General features: G+C 38.7%; 1 protein-coding gene across 1 annotated transcript; it reads left to right on the top strand.

Annotated features, from left to right (window-relative positions):
- The first annotated feature begins 1,437 nt into the window (after window positions 1-1,437).
- On the top strand, window positions 1,438-26,900 carry plekho2 (pleckstrin homology domain containing, family O member 2). Its single transcript, XM_044353262.1, has 7 exons — window positions 1,438-1,929; window positions 13,269-13,418; window positions 13,737-13,859; window positions 19,995-20,099; window positions 20,253-20,351; window positions 23,456-23,767; window positions 23,873-26,900. Exons 1-7 carry the CDS (start codon window positions 1,921-1,923, stop codon window positions 25,223-25,225), a joined length of 2,151 nt encoding a protein of 716 aa, XP_044209197.1. The 5' UTR covers window positions 1,438-1,920; the 3' UTR covers window positions 25,226-26,900.
- Window positions 26,901-27,039: the final 139 nt, after the last annotated feature.

Consider the following 27,039-nt stretch of genomic DNA (forward strand, 5'->3'; position numbering starts at 1 on the left):
CAGACCTTTTCTTTTAATATAATATGATATCATTTATGTTACATGATCAGTTCCACTTAGTTTTAGGATAAATTTTAAGATTATTGTACAAAGGGATGAATGTCTACAAGACTTTTATCTAGTTAAATACAGCAAAATGAAAATGCTACCTCAAGCTCTTTTTTTTGCACTATAACTTGCATATTACATTTATATTTATTATTTTTTATATTAAACCATGTATTACTTTTCATTTTTTATTTCTTCTTTAGTGCTACTTTTATATATGTTGTTCTATTGTATTGGCAAATTGATTGTTCTATTCTATTATAATTTACATTAATTTTAATATTTGTTATGTATTGTCTGTGTGTGTAGGGTGGGGCAGGCTACAATCAGATTTCATTGTACCATCCTGTGTTGTATAGTGACAATTTACAGGAATCTTGAACCTGACTTGCAGTGAAGCTGCTTTCTGTAGTTTTGGACACAAACTGTGGAATTCACTGTCACTGACACGTCAGCTGAGATATTACATCACTGGTCAAATCTCACCATCTTACTTTACTTCAATGCTGTTTCTTGATTATGAACATTTCTGTTCAATCTCATTGGATTACAGTTATTAAAAAGATGATAGTGGAAGTGTTCATGGAAATGATAATTACTGATGTTTTCATTGTTATGGTTATTTCGGTTATTTATTTTTAGTTTAGATCATTTTAGATAAATAAATCAAGTGCTACTGTTATCACAGCTAATATTATTATAATCTGTGCTCAATCGTTTTGTTGTTGAGGCACTCTAAGATTAACCGCTGCTGTATCCCTTTGTATTAGTTGTAATTTTATGGCTTCATCAGTAGTTAACAAGCCATTTACTGATGCTTTACAGCTCACTTACAAGCCATAAATAAAAACTGATTGGACTGTTATCCTCTGAGCAAACACCTATTAACAACTTATTCAGCATTTATCATCAGATTAACATGTATTACTGCATTATTACCATAAAGAAAAGATAAACAACAGCAAAAGGGATTTTTTACAATCTTAGATTCCAAAATGTATTCTTAATAATGGCTTGTTAGTGATCTATTGAACATAGTTACAACATATAAGCCTTTTATGAGGGGTGTCTTATTAGAAGCACAATCACTTTTACTGTGATTTTGTAATAAAGGTTTGTCTTTGTGACCTTATTTCAAGTTTTCAACATCCCCTCTGTCACCAAAAGGCCCAGCGGCGGCCACACCTACCAGGAAGTGTTGGGTGCAGCAATACCAGGGGCCACAGCACCGTACTCATCAATCTGTATGACCCTCATAAAGGCAAATAAGGTGGCTAAAAATAAGTAAAGGCTGTGAAAAGTTCTAGTAAAATTACAACGTGTCGCCCTGAAACATACTTCCTGGTGTTTGGTGAAATGTTATTTCCACAGTAATGTTTGGAGGAGAGGAGCACACTGTGACTCTGCGGAGGATGCTGCAGCTGCAACAGATCGCAGCCTGCTGTGTTGCATTTAGTCGATCATCACTGAGAAAAGTCACGTCTCGATGTATGCACAGCGGCAAAACTTGAGTCTATACGTTAGCCCTACGGCTCTGGTGCTGAGTTTGAATTAGGATGCCTCAGATGATGCACACTGACTCAGGCTCCTCCTCGACAGATTGAAGAGAGTAAAGGGACTTAGTTAAACCGGAAACCAAACTTTTTTCTTCGAACTTTTTTTTTTTCCCTCTGAGGCAAAAGAGGAAAAAGAGACGACCCTTGGTGTCATAAAACTACACAGTTCCTTATTCTCCTCAGTTAAGCGTGCTGTTGGAAATGTGTCAGTTGCCGACCATCAGGGGACAAGTAAACAGTTTCTGGCGAGGATAAGGGCGACGTCGAGAGATTTTAGGCTCGTGAGCTCTCACATAACGGATTCTGCTCCTTTATCATGGAAGATGTGAGTAGTCAGTCACACTGTGTGGCGCCTGGTTTTTTATCTACAGTATAAAATAGCAGTTGAGGTATTTCCGTGAAAGTGAATGTTTCAGCAGGCATTCAGTATGTGATGTTATAAACTAACGTTACAGAAGTTTAAGCAGCTCTGCACGGGCGCGACCAACTTATCAGAGCAAAGTTTGGGCCCATAGAGAAGGTGGCAGTGTGGACTGGAACCCATATTTTCGTGATACTTACAAATATGAGAGAAAGAAGTTAGTGTGTTTTTTACAGCGATAACGAGCTGTCTGCTGCAGTCATCTTCACTCGACATTATTTGGCACAAGCACCTGCCCACCTGTCAACGTGTTGCATCAACTTGTTGGTCAGATTCCACAATGTTAGGAGGTCGGTGCTACGAGCTCCGTTTAAAAATCATTCAATTTATTATTTGGCTAAGTGTGGATGTGAGTGCATAACGTTTAAACGTAGTGTGAGACCTAATATAGGTCATATTAGTGCTCTGGTATGTTCGGCATCATCTGAGCCCACATTTAACACCTATATGAGTCACTATTCCGCGTTGAGTATTATGTCAGTTTCTCTGTAACGGGTGGGAGAGGACACAAATACACAAATTGTCATTCCGCAAATCAAAGATACTTTGGATTTCACCTTTGACGAATTCAAAGCGGTGTCAGAAAAAGTGTTAAGATACGTAACTTAATAACGTTTCATATTTTGATAACATTCAAGGAGTTTTTTTTTTTTGATTTGACGTATGTATGAACGTTGTTCAGAGAGATTATAACTCATCACAAAACAGACTATAGGTGCACAGTTTGATTTGTGGCATCTGTTAAAAAGAACTTATTTGATGCTTTAAAAGCAGAAAAGGCCTCGTACACAGTCAAAACGTACAGTTGTTTAAGACTTGGTGGACTGTAAGCCTTAAGGATTTTGAGGAAGCCAATTTACTAGAAAAAAGGAAGTCATGTAGAGTCATACTACCTACAGCATGTGGGGAAGTTGTTGCGAACATTAAGCCTGCAGCACCCCGCCCAGTGATTGTAACAGATCAAAACTGTTAGGCCTATTTGGTTGCCATATGTTCTATTCTCCAGAATCTCACAATCTGGCAATCGAACCCAGCTTTACTTTTCTTTTTAAAATATTTTTCCTAGTATCACACGTGAGTCACTCTTCAGTCCAGACTATGTAGGCTATAAACCATCAAATAGCTACAACCCACATTTAAACTATTAGTTCCACCATAAACACAGTGAGTTGGCGTAGAATGATGCAAAGTGAGCCAACTGTACCAGACGTCATCAAAATTAAATGTTGCTGGATGGAATATGTTGAGGTATGACTATATATATTAGCCTCTAGCATATAGGTAGAGCTTAAGTTATAAATAGAGGCGTAGTGCATGTCAGGAATACACATTAAGCAATACACCGGTCACATGCCCACATTTGTAAGTGAATGATGAGAATTTCTCTTCAAACTGGAACAACGAAACTATGAGGTCACTGTTATTGCATTTGTCAGTGTTGTGTATGGGCTTGGAGGATGTTTTTGTGTCAAAATCAGAATTCAAGTAGATGTTTGTGACAGATAGTGACGAGAGTGGAGTCCTGCATCGCATTTGCTTTTCAACTCAGCATCCCCCGTCAGCCTTCAGATCCAATGGACACACAGCATTGACATTTTAAACTGTTGACATCATTGTAACATATAATATTGGCAACCTGAGCTTTTTGATTTTCCTGTGGAACGTTCAAATCATAGAAAACAGCTCAGTCTGTTAGAAAAAGTCTCTCTCCCTCTCACTACACTTTGCACATGGTGAATTGACATATATGTAACATCAAATGCAGTACCGGTGATATTTGAATAAAACAGATTTTTAGTGCATTTCCTTTTAACCTAAACCTGAATAATTTACCAGTTTGTCTGGGGATTCCCGGAAAGCGGATGGTTGAGGGCCAAGGGGACTGAAACTGCCTGAAAAGGATCCAGCAGATGAGAGAGAGAGATGTGAGAGTATGTCAGTACTCAACATTGCTGTCTGGAGCAGAGCTACAAAGATTAGTCGATGAATTGATTAGTTGCCAACTATTAAATTAATCACCAATTATTTTGATAATTGATTAATTGTTCTTGAGTATTTTTTTTAAGAAAAGAATGTTCAAAAACTGAATATCTTTTGGTTGTGGACAAAATGAAACGTTTGAGGATGTCATCTTGGGCTGTGGGTGATCAGCATGTTTCACCATTTTCTGACATTTTATGGCCCAAACAACTAATTGATTCATCGAGAAAATAATCAACAGTTTCATCGATAATCAAAATAATCATTAGTTGCAGTCTTAGTCTGGCGTCTGTGAGGCAATATGAATTTTTAAGTCAAACTGAAATTAAAATAGTTTTTTTTAAAAGAAATCAGTATATACTGTATATCTGTGGTGTTTGTTTGGACTTGGACAAATTACCAAAAAGAAGAGATTTAAGTGTGATGTATTTCTCTTCAGTGATAGTGCCCTCAACAGTAGTGTTCTCCAGGAGGCATGAATTTATGGTTCTGACAGACAGTGTCAGTACTGGTCATTTGATTGGTAGTTTGTAATATTATTTCAATTCCAACGGAACGTGGAGGACGTGACATTGTTAGCCGTAGCATAGTCCCATCTCTGATTTGATGGTCCTTATGTTACTCCGTATCATGATTCAAATCACAAAATAGGATACAAAGTTCTGAGGTTACTGGACAACCCATAGCTGTGAAATATGACAGTCTGGTTGTTTGCCATCACCACAGCTGGACCCATGAAAGAGAAACGGCTAACGCTATAGCTAGCCCCCTTCTTTTCTATAACGCAGGATGAACATAACATTGAGTGTGACTCAGCAGGTGTTGAAATGACGCGAACAAAAAGTAACATGTAACTAAAGTTAGCAAGCTAGGCTAACTAGCTTACATTTTCTGAGTGAAATACAAACTTTATAGCATGATGGGTCCTCCCTAACGTTAAGTGTTAACCTAGCTTAACCAGCTCTGTGTGGGCTTGTTGAACCAGGTTATACAGGGCTGTGACGCACCAGTCAGTAATTCACCAAATAAGTAATAGTAAGTAAATTGAGATGCTGTTTCCACCAAAAATGGTTTCATCTTCTTTTGAAAATGGAAAAAATGTGCACAATAGTTGCAGTGTTATTATAGTTTTTATTTGCTTACACAAAGTATAAGGAGAAATTGAATACTTTAATAATGTTGAAACTATTTTTGTTTGGATAGAGTGCTCTAATATCTAAACTGAACTGACACTAGTGCTCGGAAGTGTTTATAACTGAAAGGTGTGTTAGTATATGAACACTCATTTTTTGGCTGCCTGCCTACTGACAGCTGTTTGGCTTAAATCTTTTAATTTTGTTATGTGGTTTGGCTCTGCTTCACATTCAGCCTTATCTTCTTCATCTTTTTTGTCCCCAAAAACCACTGAGGCCCTTCCACGATTGTCATTTGTCTCAGCTCTGTGAGTCGTCCTTTAATCGCCACCCCACTGACCTACAGTGCGTAGTGTGACGTGTCTGCCTGACCCGTTCAGTGAAGAGGAAACAGACTGCCACATTATGTGTCAGGCAGAAAACAATTAACCCTCTCTCATAATCGTCCTGCTATCCAGGCTGCCACATAATAGATGTGTGTGTGCATCATCTTACTGGGGCACCACTGGCAATTTCTGGGAAAGTGCCTTTTTGAAAAAGTCCTCAACAGAGTCCTCAATAGTGAATGCGTGTGTGTGTTCTGGAATTTGTGTCCTTATTGGGACAAAAAGTCTTCAAAAGATTGAAAGATGCGGAAAATATTCTCCAGGAGGATATTTTCATAACTTCTACTTACTGCAAAAGAATTTAGTTTAGGATTAGGACTTTGATCGTTGGCTTTTCTTACTTATGTCCTTAATTCCTCTCCATCTTTCTCACTTTTTTCTCTTCTTAATATCAGTGTTTGTATCTATCCATCAGTTCCTAAACACAATGTTAAGTGTTATTTCTTTCCTTCGTTCTGCAACTTTCCTCCTTCTCTAACAGGAACCCATGAAACTGATTAACATGAATTGATATTTTTATATTGACAGGTGATCAAGTAACTAAGTGGGATGTCAAATGTCCTGCTCATAGTGAGAAACCACAGAGAATTATCACCAGTACTGTAGTTCCCCTCAGCTCTGCAGATCATTTCAGCCTCTTTCAGATCATTGTTTTGGTTTTACATCCCATAACTTTACTGTTGTGGTTCAGTTTCACAGCTCTCATCAACCTGGTTTCTAGCAGCGGTAGGCAGCTGTTTTCAGGGAAAAAAATCTCTGATTCTGATAAACCCACCTCACACTGCCTGCTCAGCACCAAACAGCAGACAGATCAAGTATGCTGGTAACATAGTGGAGCATTCAGCAGCTAAAGAGACATATTGTTCTCTGCAGTTGGTCGAGTCGAAACTAAAGAAAGAGCAAATGTTGGACTTAGATTATTCAGGTGGACACAAACATGAATCCAAATGAATGATCATGTAGTTTTGTGTCTTCTGCATGTGTAAAATGTAGGGATGCAACTAATGATTGTTTTCATGATCAATCTGCTGATTATTTTCCCAATTGATTAATTGCTTTGTCTGTAAAATGTCCATTAATAGTGAAAAACGTCTTTTATAATTTCCCAAAGGCAAAGATGACATCATCATATATCTTACTTTGTCTGGCCAACAGCCCAAAACCCAATGATAATCAGTTTACTATCCTGTATGACAAAGAAAAACATTAAATTAAAGTTGATTCATTTTCTTTTGATTGACTAATGGATCAATGTTAATCATACATCATAGTTAAGTGTTGACTAACACATTCACTATGTGTCAATGTGGTGTTTATAGCTTGTGCTCATTGACGGCTGCTTACCCAGTTGAAGAGACAATCGACGTGACGTACTCCTAGCAACCTCTACAGCAGCTTCTGTGTCAAAGGGAAGATGAGCAAGGATACTGTCTGATTCAGTCTTTATCTAGGAATTTGGGGCTTTTCAGCAGAATCTTCATACTCCACGTTGTTTGGCTGTGACACACAAATAAATTGTGGTGACCAAGGCAAAATACAGGAAGTGAGTCATGATCAGGCATTGCTTTTCCCGATCTTCTCTTGGTGTATTCATTTTGTCTGTTACGAAACTGCTTCTCAGACCTGGTGTTCTGTTCTGCCTGGGGCAGCTATGGAAAGTAGAGCTGAATCAGTTAATCAATGAATCAGTTAGTAAATAGACAGAAACAATTTGGATAATTGATTCATATTTAAGTCATATTTCAAGAAAAAAAATGCCAAACATTCTCTATATATTCTCTTTTTATATCTGACACTGACTAATTGTGTTCAGTGACACCAGGCTATGTAGCGAGACTTTGCAATGACAAGAATAAAATGGGTGTAAATGTGCAACATATGCATAAATGTTCTCACATGGCCATGACAGCATTGTAAAAATAGATTTCCTCCCTGTGCATGAAAAAAAAAACACCAGCGCTACCTTCTTGCACCTAACTTGTTAACCCTTTACCACATTGACAATGTTTTCTCACTTCTGTGTGTGAAGAAGAGTCCAAGACTTAGTCAGGTCACTTAAGCCCAGAAAATAAGTGAAGATTTAGGATGGAGTCAAATAGATACAGGTATTGTGTTTATTCATGCTTCACCACAGTGAAAGGAAGCTTTGGGGTGTCTGCTGGGTGATGTTGGTTCAGTCAAATGAGTTTTCAGTGGTGTGATGTATAAAGCAGAAACCTTATCATATGCACATTGATAGAGGTTTTGCTTGCTGTTGTTATTCCTCTTGTTCATGCTTAATAAACCCCTTCCTCATATTCTTTCAGAGTAAGTCCACAGTCCTTGTTCTGTGTAAAAATGTAATCAAATCTTTATCTGAAGTCATCCAAATTAATCTAATTAAGTGCATATCTTCCAAAGTTAAAGTCTCTTTAGTACAACATGTCTGCTCTGTGTTTCTCTGTTGAGCTGCAGTGGAGGGATAGTAACAGAAAGAAAGAATTATGCACTAAAAAGGCTGCAACTTTGGAAGATATCCACTTGATATGACGAACTCAGACAGCTGAAGCTTCAAATTAGCTTCAGATAAACTTTTCAATACATTTTTGCACAAAATGAGGACTGTGGACTTTGTCCCCCAAGCACGTTTGAAAGTGATCTGTTAATGTCTAATGTGAACAGGATGAAAGATTACAAGAAAAAAACTGTTTCAATGTGCATTTGGGCTCCTGACAGTTGTGTAAGAGAGACTGGGAAAAATTATGAACGTACCCTTTAAAAATCACAACGCAATGTTGAGCAATGAATACGCCTGTATCTGTTTCTGATAGGGGTGTAGGAGGGAGAGGGTGTGGACAGTTTTATCATCCCTGTAGTTCTGTCTGGAACACTCTCGTCATTTATTGCAGAACATTTGGCCATGACAACATTGACAGTAAAGGCACAAAACAGGAAGTGGAATCCCCACAATGTAGTGAAGTATTTTTTAAATTTGAGCATTCTCAAGCCAGAAATTCACATTCAGAACTTTTTTCTTTTGCAGATTTTATAGACTTTTTTGTGTAGCTTTTGCCAGGCAGATGTTGTAGACATTACTGATTGGCTTCTATTATATATTTTATTTAAAGCCAATAGCAGGTCGTTAATACCAGCAAAACAATATATTGGTCCATCCACACTGTCTTCTCCCAGCTTTAGCAGAAAGGGGTTAGTGGGGGTAAAATGTGCTCCAGTAAGGCTTGTGGTGAGTTCAAGCTGGGCAGGTCAGCGTGAAAATCAATGAATGCCAGATGCTCCCTGACCTAAAACTTCATCAGAAACACATGTCTGCTAAGGTGTGCCTCTTCCACAAAACCCTCTGCTTTTTTTCTCCTTGTCTTTTAAGACCCAGCTTGCAGAGAGATACCGTAGCTTCATTGCGTAATCATTTTATAACTGCTTTAACAAACCCATTTGTCTGTGCATGTTACTTTAATTTGCACAATGGCTGATGACGTTTGGCCTGTTTCAGCGTTCACCACAACACCGCAAGTAAGACAGTTAATAGATCACACAAACGTCTGTGGGCAGTTTTGGGTAAAGCGTATGGTTAGGTCTGTGCTTCAGAGCAGAGTATACTTCCTGTGTGAGTCCAAAATTGGAGCCCCTGAAGCTACTAGTTGATATCACAGTGCAGAGCTATAGTCGTCAGCTGAGCCCTGTGTAATGGAAACCTCTCCCTGCCACTCTGTTGTAAGGGTTTGGTCAGAGCTACACTGTACTGAAGTGTCCCACCTAACCCTAACAATTTTTTTCCATGTGCAATCATGTCAGAATATGACAAGGCCAACTTTATGGCCAAGGGTGAACGTCTGGGCTGCACAGTGAGGCTGCTTTGTCTTTCTGTGGGGAAGTTGCATTATCACATTATTTTGAAGTGGTTTTGTAAAGTACGGTAGCTTTTTTATTTTTGCCCTTCTCGCTTTCTGTCTGGAAAGTCTTCCCTCCCTGCTTGGCTTTCCTCTCTTTGCAGCTGCACTGCTGTTTACCGAGCTGAGACACACTTGCAGTTACAGTGAAAGTGGAAAAACAGTTAGGTGACCTCCCACCTAATCCCAAAAAAGAAAAAAAGATATCCTGTGGAAGTTCCTCCAACAGAAACAAAGGCTGTGAATTTTGCAGACACCTGCACTTAGTATTTTAGTCCCCATGAAAAAGGAGTATCTGGGTTTACACAGAGCTAATGCCATTAGTCTATATACTATATGTAGTTCCAAGTCTATATTTTGCAGAGGTTGGCAGCTGTTGTCTAGTCAACTTGGATTCATAGCAGGTTACAATAGTTTGCAATGGTGACTCAGTTCTGGATAAAAATATTAATGTCCACAGAAACTTCTTAAACCACTCCTTCAAATATGTTAGCCAAAGTGGCTAAATACACAGTAATATTAGTGAGGAGCTAACTAATACTAAAATAGTTATCTTTTCATATTTTGCTATCACAGTTACATGAGTATGCCCACACTAATGTAAATGTGAACCTTGCTTTTGGCCATATTTTGTCAAAAACATTTTTATAACATATATATACATATGTAATAAAATGTTTTAAGAATATGGATAGGATACGGATAAGGATGAGCAGAAGTGGGTTGTGTTACCCACCAGGTAAATCCAGCAAGACCAGCTAATGACCAGCTAAGGTTTGAAGCTGGTTCTAGCTGGATTTTACAGCAGGGTAGAGAGTGGTTTGGAGAGTTACACGTATTTTTTATGCATAAGTGACATTGGAAAATATCTTTACAGTTCTCCTTGATAATTCAACGAACTTCCAAAATCAATGTGTTTTTAAAAAAATGAAAATTCAAACCTTCTGTCGTAAGGGCATAGCTAGCTTAGCTTGCAGCAACATTAGCTTATGTTGCTTGCTAATATAAGAAGCTATTCATGCTAGTGTAAGCCTAGCATTAGACATACTTTGGCTAAAGTAAAAATGTTCTGAGCATATTGATAATCATAAGTGGAAGTGGATTATGCTAGAGAGTGGCTTGAGATGTTAATGTTTTTCCTGAAAACTGCTAACGTTATATCTGATTATACTGTAAAATGTGTTCACAGATCTTTACAACAGATTAGAGAATTTTTCGTTACTATGTATGGGTCAAATAACTGCCAAATTCAGTCTGTGGAAATGCATGAAGAATTGTGTTTCTTTTGTGTTTCATGAGAATTTGAACTTTGCTGTCACTAGTGTATTTAGCTTCACGTTTGTTATTTACAAGTACATTAGCTTAGGCTGGTTGCTAACGTACACAGCTAGCCCTTCTAGTGTCAAATGTCAGCCTTGTATTTAGCGATGTTTTGGCAAAAAAAAGTGTCAGAAACAGTACATACAGACAGTGTAGAAGTGGTATAAAGTGGAGGAGTGGTTTTAGAAGTTTGGATGTTTGAATCTCTTTTCCGTAAAGTTGGAATAGTGTAGGCCTAACTGTTGTCAACATTTTCTTTTCATTCCCAAATCACACTGACGTAGTTTCGAAAGTATGTATAGAATGTACTGGTGGAACTTTGTTGCAGTCTGCACATTTTCAATATGAATGTTAAGTGTTTCAGTTCTCTTTATTTTTATTTGATGAATTCTTATAAATTGCGCAAGTGGTTGTGTTGCCTTGAAACTGCAGCTGTCATGCTCTGTAGTTTATGCCCTGATATTGCCATTTTTGGGCTGCTTTGTAAACAACAGTGACATGCTATCACTCACTATCCATCTGTGGGGAAAAACAAAACATGAGCAAAGCACAACGGTGAGACAGTCTGAGATGAGCACAGAATGTGTCAGAAGCTGCGGGTGTTTTCAGAAAAGAGGGCAGAAATGAAAAGGTCTGATAAAATGAAATATGCTGTTGAGACGATGTCTCAGACCAAGTTCTCTTAACAGCAAACAAGTTTTGCAACAACACCATACTGTAAGCAGAACTTGAGCTTTTCTCGCTTTCTGCACAGCGTCAGTATAGGTGCATTTCCTTAGTCACTTACAGTAGAACATGTAGAATCAGGATAGGTATGAAGAAGCTTTTTTTGTGAATAAAGAGCAACTTCCGCTTAAAATTGAGGAAATGATTGATCACACTTCCCCAGACCACAGGGATACTCATTTTTAAACATGAAAGTATTCAGTTGTTTATTTTATGGGAATAACTTATGAAAACAGGAAGAAGTCATGGTTATTTATAGACTGATTTCCTTCAGATAAGTAATTTAAATTATAAAACTTTGTCACACATACTTACTCACCCGTAACATTATTTGTGTAGTGCAACAATTAATGTGACATCAGTCAACACTGTCAGCGTAAAGTGCAACACACACTGCCACATAAAACATCTGTTGTCTTCTATGTAAGCTGCATGGCTGGATAAACAAAATTGCCCACTACCAGGCCCCTGGGTAACTATTTTAAGTTATATTGGACTCACATGGTGTATGTTCCTAGATAAAATTCAGGGGTTCATTAGGGGCCCAACAGCAAATGTTTGCCCTGAGGCACTCTGACAGGTTCATTTGGCCAGTCGACACACTGATGTCATATTTCCATCATGTTTTCTACATTGTTTTTCACTGTTTGAGCTTTGACCGGCACTCTTTTAATTACATCATCTTGTTGTGCCCTCTTCGTCTGCAGTGGTTTAATGGCACCGACTGGAGAATTAGAGCCACCAGGTGTTTATCTTGATGAACCATTTCCTAATATTCACATAACGGTAGTGGGTTCACGTTAATTCACATTCTCTCTGGCCAATATTATGTTATTTTGGTTCAACTTTGAAAGGAAACCTGGCTAAAGTCTGTAATAAAAATAAATGCCTTTTAGCCGTTAATGAATTTGGAATACTGTATTTCCTCAAATAAAAGATGGTAGTCAGTTAAAAGCCGGATCTCTGATAATGTCCGGGGGTGTTGACAACATGAACAAATAAAGGCCGGCCTCAAAACAGGCTGGGGGAAAAAACAACTGTGGATAAACTCCTTACATAATGTGTGCATGCCTGTTAAGCATAAATAGTAGTTACCTGGATGTAAGTCCAGTTCTTTGAGTACATGTGTAGCCCTCTAGCTGACTGTCAAAGAGAAGGGAGGGGGACCTAGGAGACACAATATAATTTAAATACGGGGATAACAGCACATATTTTAATAATAATGATGGCAGCGACACTACGTGAGCATGGATAACCAGGGTAACCAGGGTAACTTGGCTAAGCCGGCAAGCACACATCCATAAGCATGCTACTTGCATGCTACAGCTAAGTGGTGCACTGCCAAAACGATCTGGGTGGAACTCAAGCACTACAATTATTGTTCTGCACGTCGGAGTAAGTGGATTACCTGTAATGCAGTAACAAACATTTAAGGGAACTAACAGAAGCAGATCGAAAAAAAAAGAAGGCTTCGTACTAAAATATGAGCAAATATACTTATAAACAGAGGGGATTAGAAATAAAGGCCTCTCTCTAAGCCTGCTACCAAAAAAGGCCTCGTACCCTCTGCAGCTGAGGTAAATAAAGGCCACTATTTGAGGGAATACGGTATACATAATAAAAAAGCACAGATTTCATAATATGCTGGTATAGTTCACTATCAAACTTTGAGTACCTCGCGTCTTTTCTCGTACAGGCACACTGTGCAGTACCAATTAGTAACAATGGCGAAGTGAAAGTGATAACACACAGTCTGCTTGCACTCTGACATGTGTTTTAAAGTGTGATTTCCTTCCTCTGTATTATTGCAGGGTGCGAAAGAGGACCCAGCCCAGTGTAAAGTGCCAAAGTTTCTGGGTAAGGCTGGCTGGGTGAAGAAGGCCCCCCCTAGGCTGTTGGCAAGCTATAAGGACCGCTACATCCATGTGGAGAAGACAGAAATTGTGGTATATGAAAATGAGGTACAACATTTCTGCTGTTAATCATGTCCTCCTACAAATTCGGCACTCATTAATTTGCAGTGTCGGCTGTTGTAATGTTATTTCCTATTGTGGTTTCAAAAATCAGAGAGAGCTCTACAGAGAGATAATAGTCACAGAATTGTTTCAGAATAAATAACTATATCAGACTGTGACTACATAGACATTACAGCTCTGATCAGTAGGTTTTGCTCTCCTTGTGGGATTTGTTGATGTTAATAAAAAGCTAAATGATGTCAGCTTTATCCTTTAATTGGAATTACAAATTAACAGATAATGTAACTGTTCTTTGTGTTGCAGGACCTGCAGAAATGCTTGGAGAGGTTTAACCTGGAAAACTATGATAAATGTCATGAATTGAAGAGCCCCTTCAGTAAGAAACACAGACTGATACTGATTCGATCACCCAAGTCTGGAAATAAGGTGAGCTGAGAGATGTTTTTGGTCAAAGGGGAACTTTGTGTAAATGTAAAGTGCAACATGATAAAGGTTTGGAAAAAATTGACGACTCCTGTCAGGGTGAAAATATGTGTTTAGCAAGTAGAGGATGAGGGTAAGTAGAGCTAGCCAAACACTGACTGAAGGTGTGCAGAGGATTTAAATCAGGCTGGTGAAAGCTGATTGGAGTGTGAAGTTCATAGAGAAATCACTGCAATGCCACTGCAACAAAAAGTGTGACTAAAGGTTCTTTAGAAATTTAGTGGGATTTATTTACCCTTTTTGTGATGCTAATGCTAGCATGGGGTAACATATACTCACAAAAATTGTCTTCTGCTGTTTTTGTCCTACCCTTTAGTAAATAAAAAAACCCACAGAGAATTATCACCCAGCTCTGCAGTTCCCCTTAGCTCTGGGGTTTGGTGTCAGCACATTTATCCTTGTTTTGGTTTTATAACCTGTAACTTAACTATTTTGGTTCAGTCTCCCAGCTCTCATCAACCTCATTTCCCACCACAGCAGCAGGCAGTTGTTTTCAGTGAAAAAGCTTTGATAAACACACTGTACACCCTGCCCAGCACCAGACAGCAGCCAGACACAGTTAGCACCTTGCTGGTGAACATAGTAGAGCATTTAACAGCTTAAGTACCAGATATTTTCTCAAGAGTTGGTGGAGACCAAAACAGAGCTAAAAGAGTAGATGTCAGACATTCATCAAGTGGCCAGAAACATGACTCTAAATGAATGCTAATGTTAATCTGTGTCTGCTGGATGTATAAATAAGCAATAGTGTGTTAACATGTTCACCATATTGACTTTATGAGGTGACAATATGTCAATGTTGTATTTACCTTTAAGCAAGACTACGTACTTCTGAAAAGGAAATAACACATTCCTAATCTTTCAAATAAAAATTTGACTTAACAAGCAAACACTTGAAGCCCCATGCGGAAATGAACAGGGTCCAAGCACAAAGGGCAGTGTTCCACTTAGTATGACCTTCAGAGGAATTTCAAAACATGCCACATGCATAAATTGTCACATGGTTGGCAAGTTTAATTGGCCACATATGGATTCAAACCCTGGACCTTTGGAGCTCCAGAGAAGGTGACTCACTGACAGCACCCCTGAGTCATGGCTTTCCACAGCCCTTCTCACAAGTTGAGGCAATGACATCATACATGCAAAACTGGAGTATTTTTGTCTGGTTAAATGCTTACTACAGTCAAAATGTTGGTGAGAAAATTCTGAAAAAAATTCTCCTGGTTTTGGGTGTATTATCAAATATTTTAGTGAAATTTTTTTTAAAAAATTGATGAAATAGAAAATGTGCATACAGTACAAATTACAGCAAGACATTGAATATCACTGCCAACTCACCATTCAATCGATCTGAACACCATTTGAAAAACAATTTTATTTTTCTGAGTAGTGGGTGAGATTTCCAACCTATCTGCCAAGTTTGGGAGCTGTAGCTATTACGGTTTGTGAGACCCAGATACCTTTAGGGCACAATAATGATAATAATAATAATAATCCTAACAGATACAATAGGGTTCTAGCAGCTTCTCTGCTTGGACCCTTAAATATAGTCGCAAGCGGCAATGAACAGGGTCCAAGCACAAAGGGCAGTCTTTGCCAAATTGATGTGCCAAATTTGATGCTGATTGCTCAACATTTTTAGGAGAAATAGTGAAAAAACAGATTTGGACAAAATTGTAAATGGTGGAAAATATATCTAGGTGCAAATGGGCGTGGCTTATGTGGATAAATTTGTCTGCACCCAAAGAATCCAGGAAAAGAGTTGTTTGTGAGACTTAGGGTTCAGAAGTTATAGGCCAAAAGTTCATTGTTACAGTGCCACTATCTGGCTAATCAGTATATTTTTTGTCTCAGTAGTGGGTAAGATTTCCAACTTATCTGCCAAGTTTGAGAACTGTAGCTCTTATGGTTTCTGAGACTGAGATACTTTTAGGGCACAAGAATAAGAATAATAATAATCTTAACAGATACAATAGCTGCTTGGACCCCTAATAAAACACTCTTTTAACTCAATTAACTACACTCAGGGGTTTTCCTGTTACAGTAGTACTTTGTATGTTTATGCTTATGGTAGCTAATTGTTGCAAGCTTTACATAGATTGCATCAGTTTTTTTTTTATTCCAAAGGTTACATAAGCTTGCTTAAAAGGATGTGTGGTATTTAGTAATCTTTATCTGCAGATCTCTGCCATCATTCAGATGTCTGCTCTTACAGCAGCCATCTGCTGTAGGTTAGCACATCAGTCTTGTCATAATTTAGATTGTGGACATATGGACATACTGAAATATGAGATGGCTGGTCTGTTTTCTCCGTACTTCTCACTATAACACCTTCAGCACAGTTTCAGTCATGCTGTGAGCTGTTGTAAGTAGGGCTGACTTCCTCATTGCGGTTAGCATTAATATTTTTGCACTGGCTCTAACAAATGAAGTGAATATTTCCTAAATAAAAAGGATTTACCCAGGTTAAGTAATAAGCACAAATGTTTTTTTCAGTAACACCCTCACACAACAGCTACTGCAGGAAAGCCTGCCACAGTTTTACCTGCTGGCAGCTCCACTAGAGCTGTTGGGAGTTAAGTGCCTTGCACAAGGGCATCTTAACACATTTCAAGACCTATATTTAACCTGCTAGAGTGAACTCTCAAGTTATACCACAAGCCTTTCCTACCTTCACACCCCTTCTATTCCCACGCAGTGTTGCAGTACTGATGACATTTGCTAAAGGGATTAGATGATAAAATACTCTTTGGTATCAATACCAGTAGTTATTAAACCTCAACAGCTTTGTATTAAGATTTGGTACAGTATGGAAAAGCATCAAGTATCAAGAGTTGTCTTTGGATGCTTGGACACATTTGTTGGCTTGTTTGCTTATTCTGTGATCACATTTTTCCTGATTATATCAGAAAAAACATGACCATTGCACATTGTATGTGCAATTCTACAATGTGGTCAGGTGTGTATTCCAGAGAGCGGGTTTAGTGGTTTAGTGAACACTCTCACTTGAGGGAAACTCTGAGTTTTCAGTTCCAGAAAGAGAAGTAACTTAAACTCTGAACATAACCTGTACACTGGCAGGTTTTCTTCAACAAACCCTGAGTTTCTCTCTCTCTCCTCTTACCGAGCCAGACGCACTGTTTCATTTCCTCATTCATTCAGTCCGTATCAAAGTGTGCATCAAAGCACATTAATTAGCGGAGGTTTACTGTCTGTCAGAATCAAAATCCTGGTTAGTGTAGTTTAATTAACTGGTTTGTTACTCAAGGAATGTCCAAAGTTACTGCTTTTAAGTGCTATCAGTTGTTTCTTTGAACAGCGTTTTTTTTCTCATATTGAAATACTGCACAGCGTGAGCTCAGAATAAAACCTCTGCATGTCTTATTTTGTGAGTGGAGGTTCTTTATATATATATATATATATATATATATATATACACTGTGACTCTGTGCACAAGACAGCTGTCAGTTTGTTACAGCAGCTCTTGCACTGAAATGTTTATTGCACATAATGTGTAATCTCAGTTTAAATTTTCAAAATCGGTATGAAGCTTTAAACATGTGGGATCGATGAATAATTATCTCTGTCACTCATGATGTGATTGTTCGCACTGATGGAACATCATTCCTATAATATTGGAGATTATATGTTAATTTTTCTGACTGAGCAGGATTGTGATGCAGAATGTAGTTTTAAAGTGAGTTTTTTTTTTAACTAGGGTGCATAATCTGAATGTGTTTTAACAGCATTTCAGTGACAATGTTTAAATTTTTTTAGCTTAAATAAAGTCACTAAATGCTGTTGAGCTGAGATACAAACCGATGTCTAAAAATGTAAAATCTATTGCATTTTAACCTTGACACCTTTTCAAGTGCGAATCATCAAACACATTATTACTGGATCAGACTGTAGGCTTACAGTCATGTTTCTATGTCTTTGATCTATATATTTTTTATATCTGTAATTATATTTTTCATTTTGTCCCAGTCAGATTAAAGCTGAACAAATATATTTAAAATGTAATGTAGCTACAGCCTGATACAGTCAGATTCCACTTTATTATTATTAAGGAAATGTAATTCTGGTGAAAATGAATAAATAGACAACACTGAATAAAACTGTATTGTGTTAACTTATTGACAGTTTTCCTCACTGACTCAGGCTCTTTCTTTTAAGTTTAATGTGTACAGTCTGCATACACATACATTCATATCCCTACATCCACTGGATTAAAATAGAGGCTCTGCCTTTTATTTACTTGTTGCCATGGTGAATCATAGTATCAGAGCTCCATTGATGATGACTTTTTTCATTCATCACGCACATGCTTAACTCAGAGTTGATTGAACTGATTCTGATCAGCTGTTCTGGAACCAAAAACTCTGAGTTTCCCATCTCAGGGTTCATCAGCTCAGAGTTCAGGGTTAGACTCAGAGTTTGTTAAACCTGCTTTCTTGAATAGATCCCAGCTCAGTTGTGTGTGTGTGTGTGTGAGTGAGTGGGAGGTATACATACTTTTTCATAAACATACAGCATTGCACATCACATATTAATGTTCCCCCAGTCTGCAGTGACCAGGCTGAGAAATGAGTCAGACACCAGTGTGCACAAATGTCACTGAGTCTGCAACCTTCAGTGTCTTGCACTCTGTCTAGACACACTGGTGTTTTTACTGATTGGAAAAACTACAAAGTTCAGGTACTCTCTGGTTTTGGCTAAAGAACCTGAAATGTGTTTTTGATACATAGTGACAGCATGATATAAAGGTGAGATAATACTGATAGAGATACCAATAACCCTAATAAAGACATTAATAAAAGGCCATACAAATTTGGTAGTCACTGAGATGACGTGTATGTAAGTGTTTGATCCTCCACACGCAGCATGTGCAGTCTTAATGAATCAGTGGAGAATTTTTTTTTGGCCTTCATATTGTTTTTATTGGCAGCCTTATGAAAGCTGAGGCTAAACCAAGTGTTTTATGTATGCCTTTCCTTTGTAACCTACTGAATAAAGGGAAGTAATTATGAAAAAATGGGAAATGTAGCGACAAATGATTATTTTGCAAGAGAGCACGAGATACCATCATTTAGCGTTTAAAACAATCCGCTATTTGTTAAACTCTGAGCTCCTGAATCTGTTGGTAGTTTCTACTCTATTGTGGTTGTTGAGTGTGAATGAAGTGAGTGGGCCTGACCAGGATGTGAAGAGCTACTTGGCTGCCTCTTGGTTTCTCCGGGGTAACCCTGTTCAGCTCTGTCCCTGCATGGCTGAATGATGCAAAAAAGACAAAAAGATTTTCTTTAAGCAGCACTGCAGCAGCAGCAGTGTGTCCCACAACCAACCATTTGTGGCTGCTTTACCCCAGTTCAGATACTCAGAAATGTTTAGTTTGAAGAGGCAGAATGTTAGAGAGGGAAAATTAGTGTTGTTGTAGTTTTAATTAGTAATATTACATAAAGTACAGTGTTAAAGGCCCTTATAGGAGAATACATAGAAGACTTTACTGAAATACCAGGAAAAGTTTCTTCAGATTCTGTCGTTTTTCTTACTGTGACATGACAATATGTCTTCTGTAAAAAAGGTTACTGGAGAAATGTTTTCAGTGGCTTACTGCACATTGAATAAGACTGTATTTTCAGTTTCTGTTCATTTCAGTCCATCAGTAGCTTGTTTTCAGCCATGCTGGCAGCATTGCTCTAGGGATGGCAGTGTCAGTCAGTTGGTTGGCCACTGTGGCCCAAATTGACTCAACAACTGCTGGATGGATTGCCATGAAACTTTGTACAGACACTCAGGGTCCCCAGAGAATGAGCCCTGATCACTTTGGTGATCCACTGACTTTAGCTCTAGTGCCACCATGAGGTTGACATTTTTGGCAATTAGTTCAACTAAATGCCATAACAATGGATTGTCTTTTTAAGAAAACCCAAAACATTTAAAAGAAATGGGTGTAAAAAAGAGTGCTTGGTTTGGTAAAATCATAGGATTGGATCATGAGATTAACCTATTTTAAAATAACTAGTATGTATTTAGGACTTAATAACAAGTTATTTCTCTGCTTTATGTAACTAACAGGTCCATGATGTGAAGTTCCAAGCTCAGACTGCAGAGGAGAAGGAGGCTTGGATTAAAGCCGTGAGTGATGGCATCAATCGAGCAAAGAACAAAATCTTTGATGAGGTACTGTACACATCAGTGTTACTCACACAGAATCATGGGTATCTCTTCATTTCAGCCAGTGACATCTTTATTTAGTATTATACATGCTTAACTTTTAAAAGCTTCAAATGGACTCAGTGAAAAGGTGAATGAATGAGCTCAATGTTTTCACAGGTGAAGGTTGATGAAAGCAGTAATTTAGAGCATGTTACTCGAACAAGGCCCAAAGGGAACCGTAACCGCCGGCCGCCGACCAGGATACACATGAAAGAGGTTTGTGTGTGTGTGCATGTGAGAATCCATTCATCTGTGTGTAAGTTACTTTGTGGTTAGCTTTAGCCCTAAAAGTTCTATTGAGGTCTAGATTTGAATCTCAACTCTGTTGAGTTTTCTTGGTCATCCCATGTTTGGATGGGTTTCTTATTGGTTCACACAGTAGGTGTGACTGTGACTGTGTGCAACCCCTCTCTACTCACTTATTGTAAGTCATTCTTGATAAGAGTGTCTGTTAAATGACTAAACTTAAATAAATCATTCCTGTTGATGATTTCAGAATTTCAAAGCTCAAGATGCCTTAAATTCTCAAATAGTTGCTGGGGCCTTTATTTACCTGAACTGCAGAGAAAACCAGGCCTTTATTTGAAAGAGGCTTTTATTAGAGACAGGCCTTTATGCCACTACAGTATACATATCTGCTCTGTACTTGTCCTGTGTTCTCCTTTTAGAAAAAATCAGAAACCAAAAGGGAGAAATTTCTATTTTCTATATTTTTTGCCCCCTAGTTTTGATTTGACAGAATACCGTTAGTTATTAGTTATCCGTCTACGTAGATGGAAAACTTGTTTGCATACAGCAAATCAAATCTTGCATAAAGCCATAATGTCAATGTCATCTTCCATCATGCTAGAGCAGACGGTCACACTGAGCCTGACAGCATCCTGCTACACAACACAAGCAACAACCCACATTAGCTTTCCTGCTAAAGTCTCCCTCTTATCTAACTTACAAACATGAACACACGTCTTTTGCTGCACCTTAGCTTGTTGAACAAGCCACCAAACAAACATTCACTGGGGAAAAGTGCACTGCTGACATCAGTTTGCACGTTTGATAGCTAATTAGCTGCTCAGCTGCAGCACATTGAACAGCATGTTAGCATACCTGCAAATACTTGCTGTTAGATGCTGGTGTGGTCCTTACTCTTTAACGCTCCTGCTAACAACACACTGTCTGCCCACCATACCATACCATGCCTACCATACACTAGAAGACTTTGAAAAGATGTTTAGAAGACTTAAGACAATGTGTCATAAGTCACTGAGTTCTTAGTCACAGACTTTAAGATTTTGCAAAGCTTGGGGATCTTGCAGGGTCACTGTTTGCAACACTACAACTAGATTCCTTTTGAAATTATTTCCCATCCTGCTCCTGGTGGAAATTTACGAGAAGAAAAACTGTTGAACAATGGAGCAGAAACAGAAGTCGTCTTTGTCCACAGCTGCCCTTGTGTGTGCAGTGGTTTGTTCTGAAAAACCAGCCATAAAATAAAATGTAAATTCATTCATTCATTCATTCATACACGCAGACACTACACGCTGATTGTTCCTGTTCCGTTCTCATTTAAAAACCTTTTTTTTTTACAAATAAAATTTTGGGGGGCTTCATATTTCTTGGATCATATCAGCTCACATGTTGTCCTGAACTTGAAAAAAAATCTTAAATTTCCAGGTTTTTCAGGATGCATGGGAAAACAAGGTATTTTTACAACTTAAAAACATTACACAGTTTATACAGCTGCTCACAGAAACCACTTTCAACCATTAACTATCTGGACACAGCACTTTCAGCTACTGGATGTTGGAGTATTTCTGTTTGGAAACCCTGCAAACAGCATGAAATACTGTAGAAACAGCAGCAGCCTGGATAATTATACAAAGGCAGAAAATCACAGGTTTCACTCCTCCAACTGGCCTAGAAATCATGTGTGAAAAACTAGTAAATACACTGCGGACGCACAGCTACTGACAGAAAGAAGAGGTCATATTATACAGAGAAAACTTTTTCTGGGAGAATAAATGTTAATGTGACTTATAAAAAGGGGCAACGAGAATGCTGAGCTTTCAAGTTTCATCAGGAGCCATTAATAAAACCATCAAGCACATCATGTTAGGAAAGTAGTTTAAAAATATGCACACAAAGAGCAACCATTTACTACATACTACTGTTAGAAACTGAGTACAATCATCCACCATCAGTAATCAATCACACATTATTAGGCTGTAAACCATTAATCAAACCAATAACTTACAGCAGTCCAGTAAATTCAGCATCAATATAATCCATAAAACTAAAGTGTATTTTTGTACAAACTTTACATCTTGGATTTTGTTGCCTCAACTCGCTACCAGCCTCTGTTGGTTAGCTGTGCTATTTTAGTGGGAGAAAATTGTGGGAATGAGAGGTGAACCGTTGCAAAAATTACGATTTCTCACTAAAATGTGTGCTGGTTGGTGGGTCAGATAAACGCCAAATTAAACACAGACTCATAACACTGTTAATTCACCGTCTATCATGTGTGTATGGGATGGCATTTGAGTTTGATTTGAGTTTTTTCAGCCATAACAATAACTACTCGGTTTGCTGCTTCCTGTTTGGTGCTGGAGAGAGCGCACCTGTTGCTTGTTGACAATGTTCACGTCATTGAACTTCACTATTTGCATGAGCCAAGACTTAAGACCGGAGGGAGGCTACAGCACAAGTTTGTTTACTTTGTCTATCGCTGACACTGCCAGCTGCTGTCAATCAAACAATTTAATTATTAAAAAAAACACATTGACATTTGACTGCAAAGAGGGAAGACTAAATGTTACTTCAGAAGTATTAATCAGTAGTATTTTTGTTTTTCACTACTTAATTCCAGTTGCTTCTACAAGGCCATTTTTAGTCACTGTGAGGCTATGAATAATGAAACTTGGCACATCCATTATACTTTTCCTTCCTGATAGGCTTTTAATGTGAAATATCTTAACAGTGTTGAGTTATATTGACATTAGCTGAACAGTGAACGAAAAAACTGCAATGTAGAAACGACTGAAATGAATTAATGAATGAAAACAGTATTTCTGTTAAAAAGAGAAACTCAGAACAGCAGAATGGTTAGTATGACTGGATTATGTTGTTAAAATGATGGAATTAGTGTTGTGGAAACATTATCCTGTGTTTACTATGTTAGCCATTATAGTGTAGTTAATTCCAAGCCCCGTCAGTAATTGTTTTACCTTGGCCTTTATTAGTAACCAGCCATGTTTGTATAACAGCTTTTACTGAAAATTTATAGTGTACCAGATTTTAATTCTATTAAATGTCTTGCCCTCTAGGTAGCTGATGTGTCATCTGATGGTATCCTGCGTTTGGATCTTGATCTTGAGGATGCCACAATGCCTAATGGGACCCATAAGGCCACTGTTGATGGCACTGAGACCCCCAAAGAGGCCAAAAAAGTACTCATGCCTCCGTCCAATGCCAGGGAAGTTGCAGACAAACATGTGGAACCAAGTGCTGAGGAGGAGGCTCAGACTGAGTCAGAGGTCAGTCCACAGAAAAAGGTCATCAAACCTCCCATGCCTCCTATCAAAGAGGCTAAAACACCTGAGGAGGAACCTGAGAAGGACAATAGCTCAGAGAAGAAGGTCTGTATAATACTGTATATGCCTTATCATAAAAGGCAGGAATATTTGTTTATGTCTTTCTGTTTGGATAACATGGCATATAAAATATGATTTCATGTTTTTAAGGTTCTGAAGCCGCCTATGCCCCCATCTAAAGAAGTCAAGCCCTGTGCGTCTCCTGTTGAAGAGGCTACAGAAGGGGCTAAAACTGAGAAGATGTCTGAAAAGAGTCCTGAAGCCAAGAAGAAGACAGAGCCACCACCAACCCCTCCCAACAAGCCCATGAGCAATTCCACAAATGATCCTGAAGAGGCCTCGCAGTCCAGGCCAAACTCCCACCCTCCTACCCCTCCATCCAAGGGGAAGAAACCCTCCCTTCCTACTGTGGAGCCAAACCAAGAGGTTCAAGTCACAACCGATGAGAATAAGGAGAAGGAAGGAGACAATAAGAAGGAGACGACTGTAACACCTATGGAAATAGATGAACCTCTGCCCAGTGTCAGAGATGATAAAACTCCAAGCACAGAAGAACAGGTTTGTGAAGAAGAATCAGGGGAAACAATAAGCGGTGGCATAAACAAGGCATCCAACAATGAGCCACAAATGCCTGTTTCACTTATATCAGTGTCCACAGAGCTGCCTAGAAAGAGCCCTCTAACCCCCAAGAAAAAGCCCTCAGAATTGCATGAACCCAACACGCACACAGAAGACAACACAACTGGAACTCATGAAGGAGAAGACCCTACTTCATGTCTGCAAACAGCCTCAGATACCTCTCTCCAAGCAGAAGAGGCACTACCTAAGAGTGAAGTCCCCACATTGGTGGTCTCTCTGAATGACCCTGTGGCAGACAGCCTCAGTCTGAGTCCACTGCTCTCCCATTTGCCTGGGGAGAAGAAAAAGAAGGCAGAGGAGAAATCTGTAGATAGCGGCCAGCACTCAGACGACGACAGTGAAGGCTCTGGGAGTGAAGACACACTGGCGGCTTCCACAGCTGCATTGAGAGGAAGCCGCGCTGGTTTGGATGTGTTGGATGCCAGCGAGGACGAGATTAGTTTAAAGCCAGCACAAGTTGCACCCAAGCCTGAAGTTAGACCAAAGGTCTCTCCCTTTCGGCACTCAGAGCCCATTACTCCTCTCAAACCCTCAATTAAAGCCAAGTCGGCCTCCATTGGAGATCTGCTGTCTAACTCTTCAGTCAGTACTCAGGTGGGACAGCATACCAGAACTGTTGCTGGAAGAGACGGAGCTCCTAGTGATGACGTCATGAAACTTGAGACTGAGGTGGCTCTGGAGATGAAAGACACGAGTGAGCTCCTGAGCAAAGTGTCCGAGTCCCAGGAGAGAGCAGGTGGGGAGGACATGCCGGAGGATCTGCTGGCCAAGGCCATGGAGAAGTTGAAGATGGCTGATCATGTCCTCAAGGAGGTCAAGAAACTGACACTTGCAAAGAACTCAAACAACAGGAATAGCTGGTGAATGTCAGTCACAGCAGATTGACTGAAAATTGATCGTTTGTTAAACCCCTCCACTGAACAGCGATTGTCTGATCATAGCTTAGCAATTGTAACTAGGCACAGCAGGCCTGTCAAGCTTTGGATTTCTCCACAGGGGGTGCATGAGGCTGTGGTACGTAAATGTGATACTCTGTATACAGAGTTTGGATGGTCAAATATTTTTTTAGCTTTTCCAAAATCAAAGGCAAAAATTCAAAATTAAATGAAAGTGGGTGTTTATCTGCTCCAATGTAAGCTGCAGCTGTTAGCATGTCTGGCTAACTAGCATACGACCTGCAGTAGTAACCAAGCAGAGTGACATTAATTTGTGGGGATACAGGTTACAAAAAAAGCTACCTTCACAACTAGCACATAACTATCTATTATTTACCCACTGTGTGGAAGGTGGTTCTGTATGCTACTAGACTTTAGGGTAACATTAGCCACTCTATCCTGATCTTACTTTGATTGGGTAAATTTACGCTCCAGCAACTTTACCTGAGATTGCATCGCTTTTGCTGAACACACTGGTTAGTCCTCATCCTAAAAGCCTATCTAGCTAGGTGGCTACAGCTGATAAAATCTGTCATCAAAAGTTATCATTTCAGCTGCAAAATTGACGGTTCCTGGCTAGAAATATAAAGCTGCATTTGTCTACCTCTGCCTGAAATCAAAGACCCACTGTTTCAAAAAATAATGAAATGAAATTTCGAGTGGTAAATCTGCCACAGACATAATTGTAAATGGCATTATGTCCTGTGTGAGAATTAAAAAGCTTGACAGGTGTAGCAATGATAAATAAGGAGCACAGGACTTCGCAAATAGTCAATTGATGGACTGAGGCACAATGACAGAGGTCTCTCATTTTTGAAGGTTATGCAGCATGTGCAACTGTTCGCTCATAATTAACTAAGTGCAATTATTTTTAGTTTAACTTTCTTGCAGCTGAAGGTCATGCTTAATGTTCTACTGTGTGTTGTTTTTTTTGTTTTGTTTTCTGACATATCAGACATTTTCAAGAATAATAACTTTTAAGCTAATTTGAGAATTAATAATATAATGACCAAGCAATACTAAAAGTGTTAATACCAAATTACAGAGCTGTTTTAATAGTTTACTTAACTTCATAGTTCTTAGAGGATTCTTTTCTCCTATTTTCAGATAGCATGTTTTTGCTGGCATGGTTTATATGAGGGAATTCATACTGTACATATTTAATATTTTTACTGTTAATTGTTGATAAGGAAAATGTACCAACATAGCTCAGGACTTTTCTGAAATGAATCTTTTCAGACTAATCATGTGATTCAAGCAAATGTTATTATCCTTTGATACAAGGATTACAGTTTTGTTATTAATTAAAAAGTCTCAATGATATTGTACATAGCACAGAACAAAGTCATCTTAGCTGTCCTCTTAGCTCTCACTAAACCCTTTTACAAATCAGTTTTATTAAGAGATACGTGCTCTGAATCATGAATTCTGAACAATTTGTCATTTTTACAGGGGGTGCTTTGTGAAAAGATTTGATGATGGTTCTAAAGAATATTTTCAAAATGCCATGCAAATTAGAGTTTGTAAGATTTTCTAACATTAGGTATCATTTTGTACTTATTGATCAAATTTGCTATTGCCCAAATAAACAAAGGGAAACTGTCTGCCTATGTTTAATGTTCAATGTCTTTTAATGTGGTAGTACCTCTGTATAAAGCATCTCAAAGATTTATTAACATTAACATACTTTTTTGTTTTTTCAGACCTGGCTGAAACCTGCCCACTTTATTTCAGCTTGGCCAC

This window comes from Thunnus albacares, chromosome 1, assembly GCF_914725855.1.
Source record: "Thunnus albacares chromosome 1, fThuAlb1.1, whole genome shotgun sequence".
Classification (NCBI taxonomy): domain Eukaryota; kingdom Metazoa; phylum Chordata; class Actinopteri; order Scombriformes; family Scombridae; genus Thunnus; species Thunnus albacares.

Coding starts and splice junctions, on each gene's coding strand:
- plekho2 (XM_044353262.1), top strand. Junction 13,860..19,994: donor CACCCAAGTCTGGAAATAAG/GTGAGCTGAGAG, acceptor TGTAACTAACAG/GTCCATGATGTGAAGTTCCA. Junction 23,768..23,872: donor ACAATAGCTCAGAGAAGAAG/GTCTGTATAATA, acceptor CATGTTTTTAAG/GTTCTGAAGCCGCCTATGCC.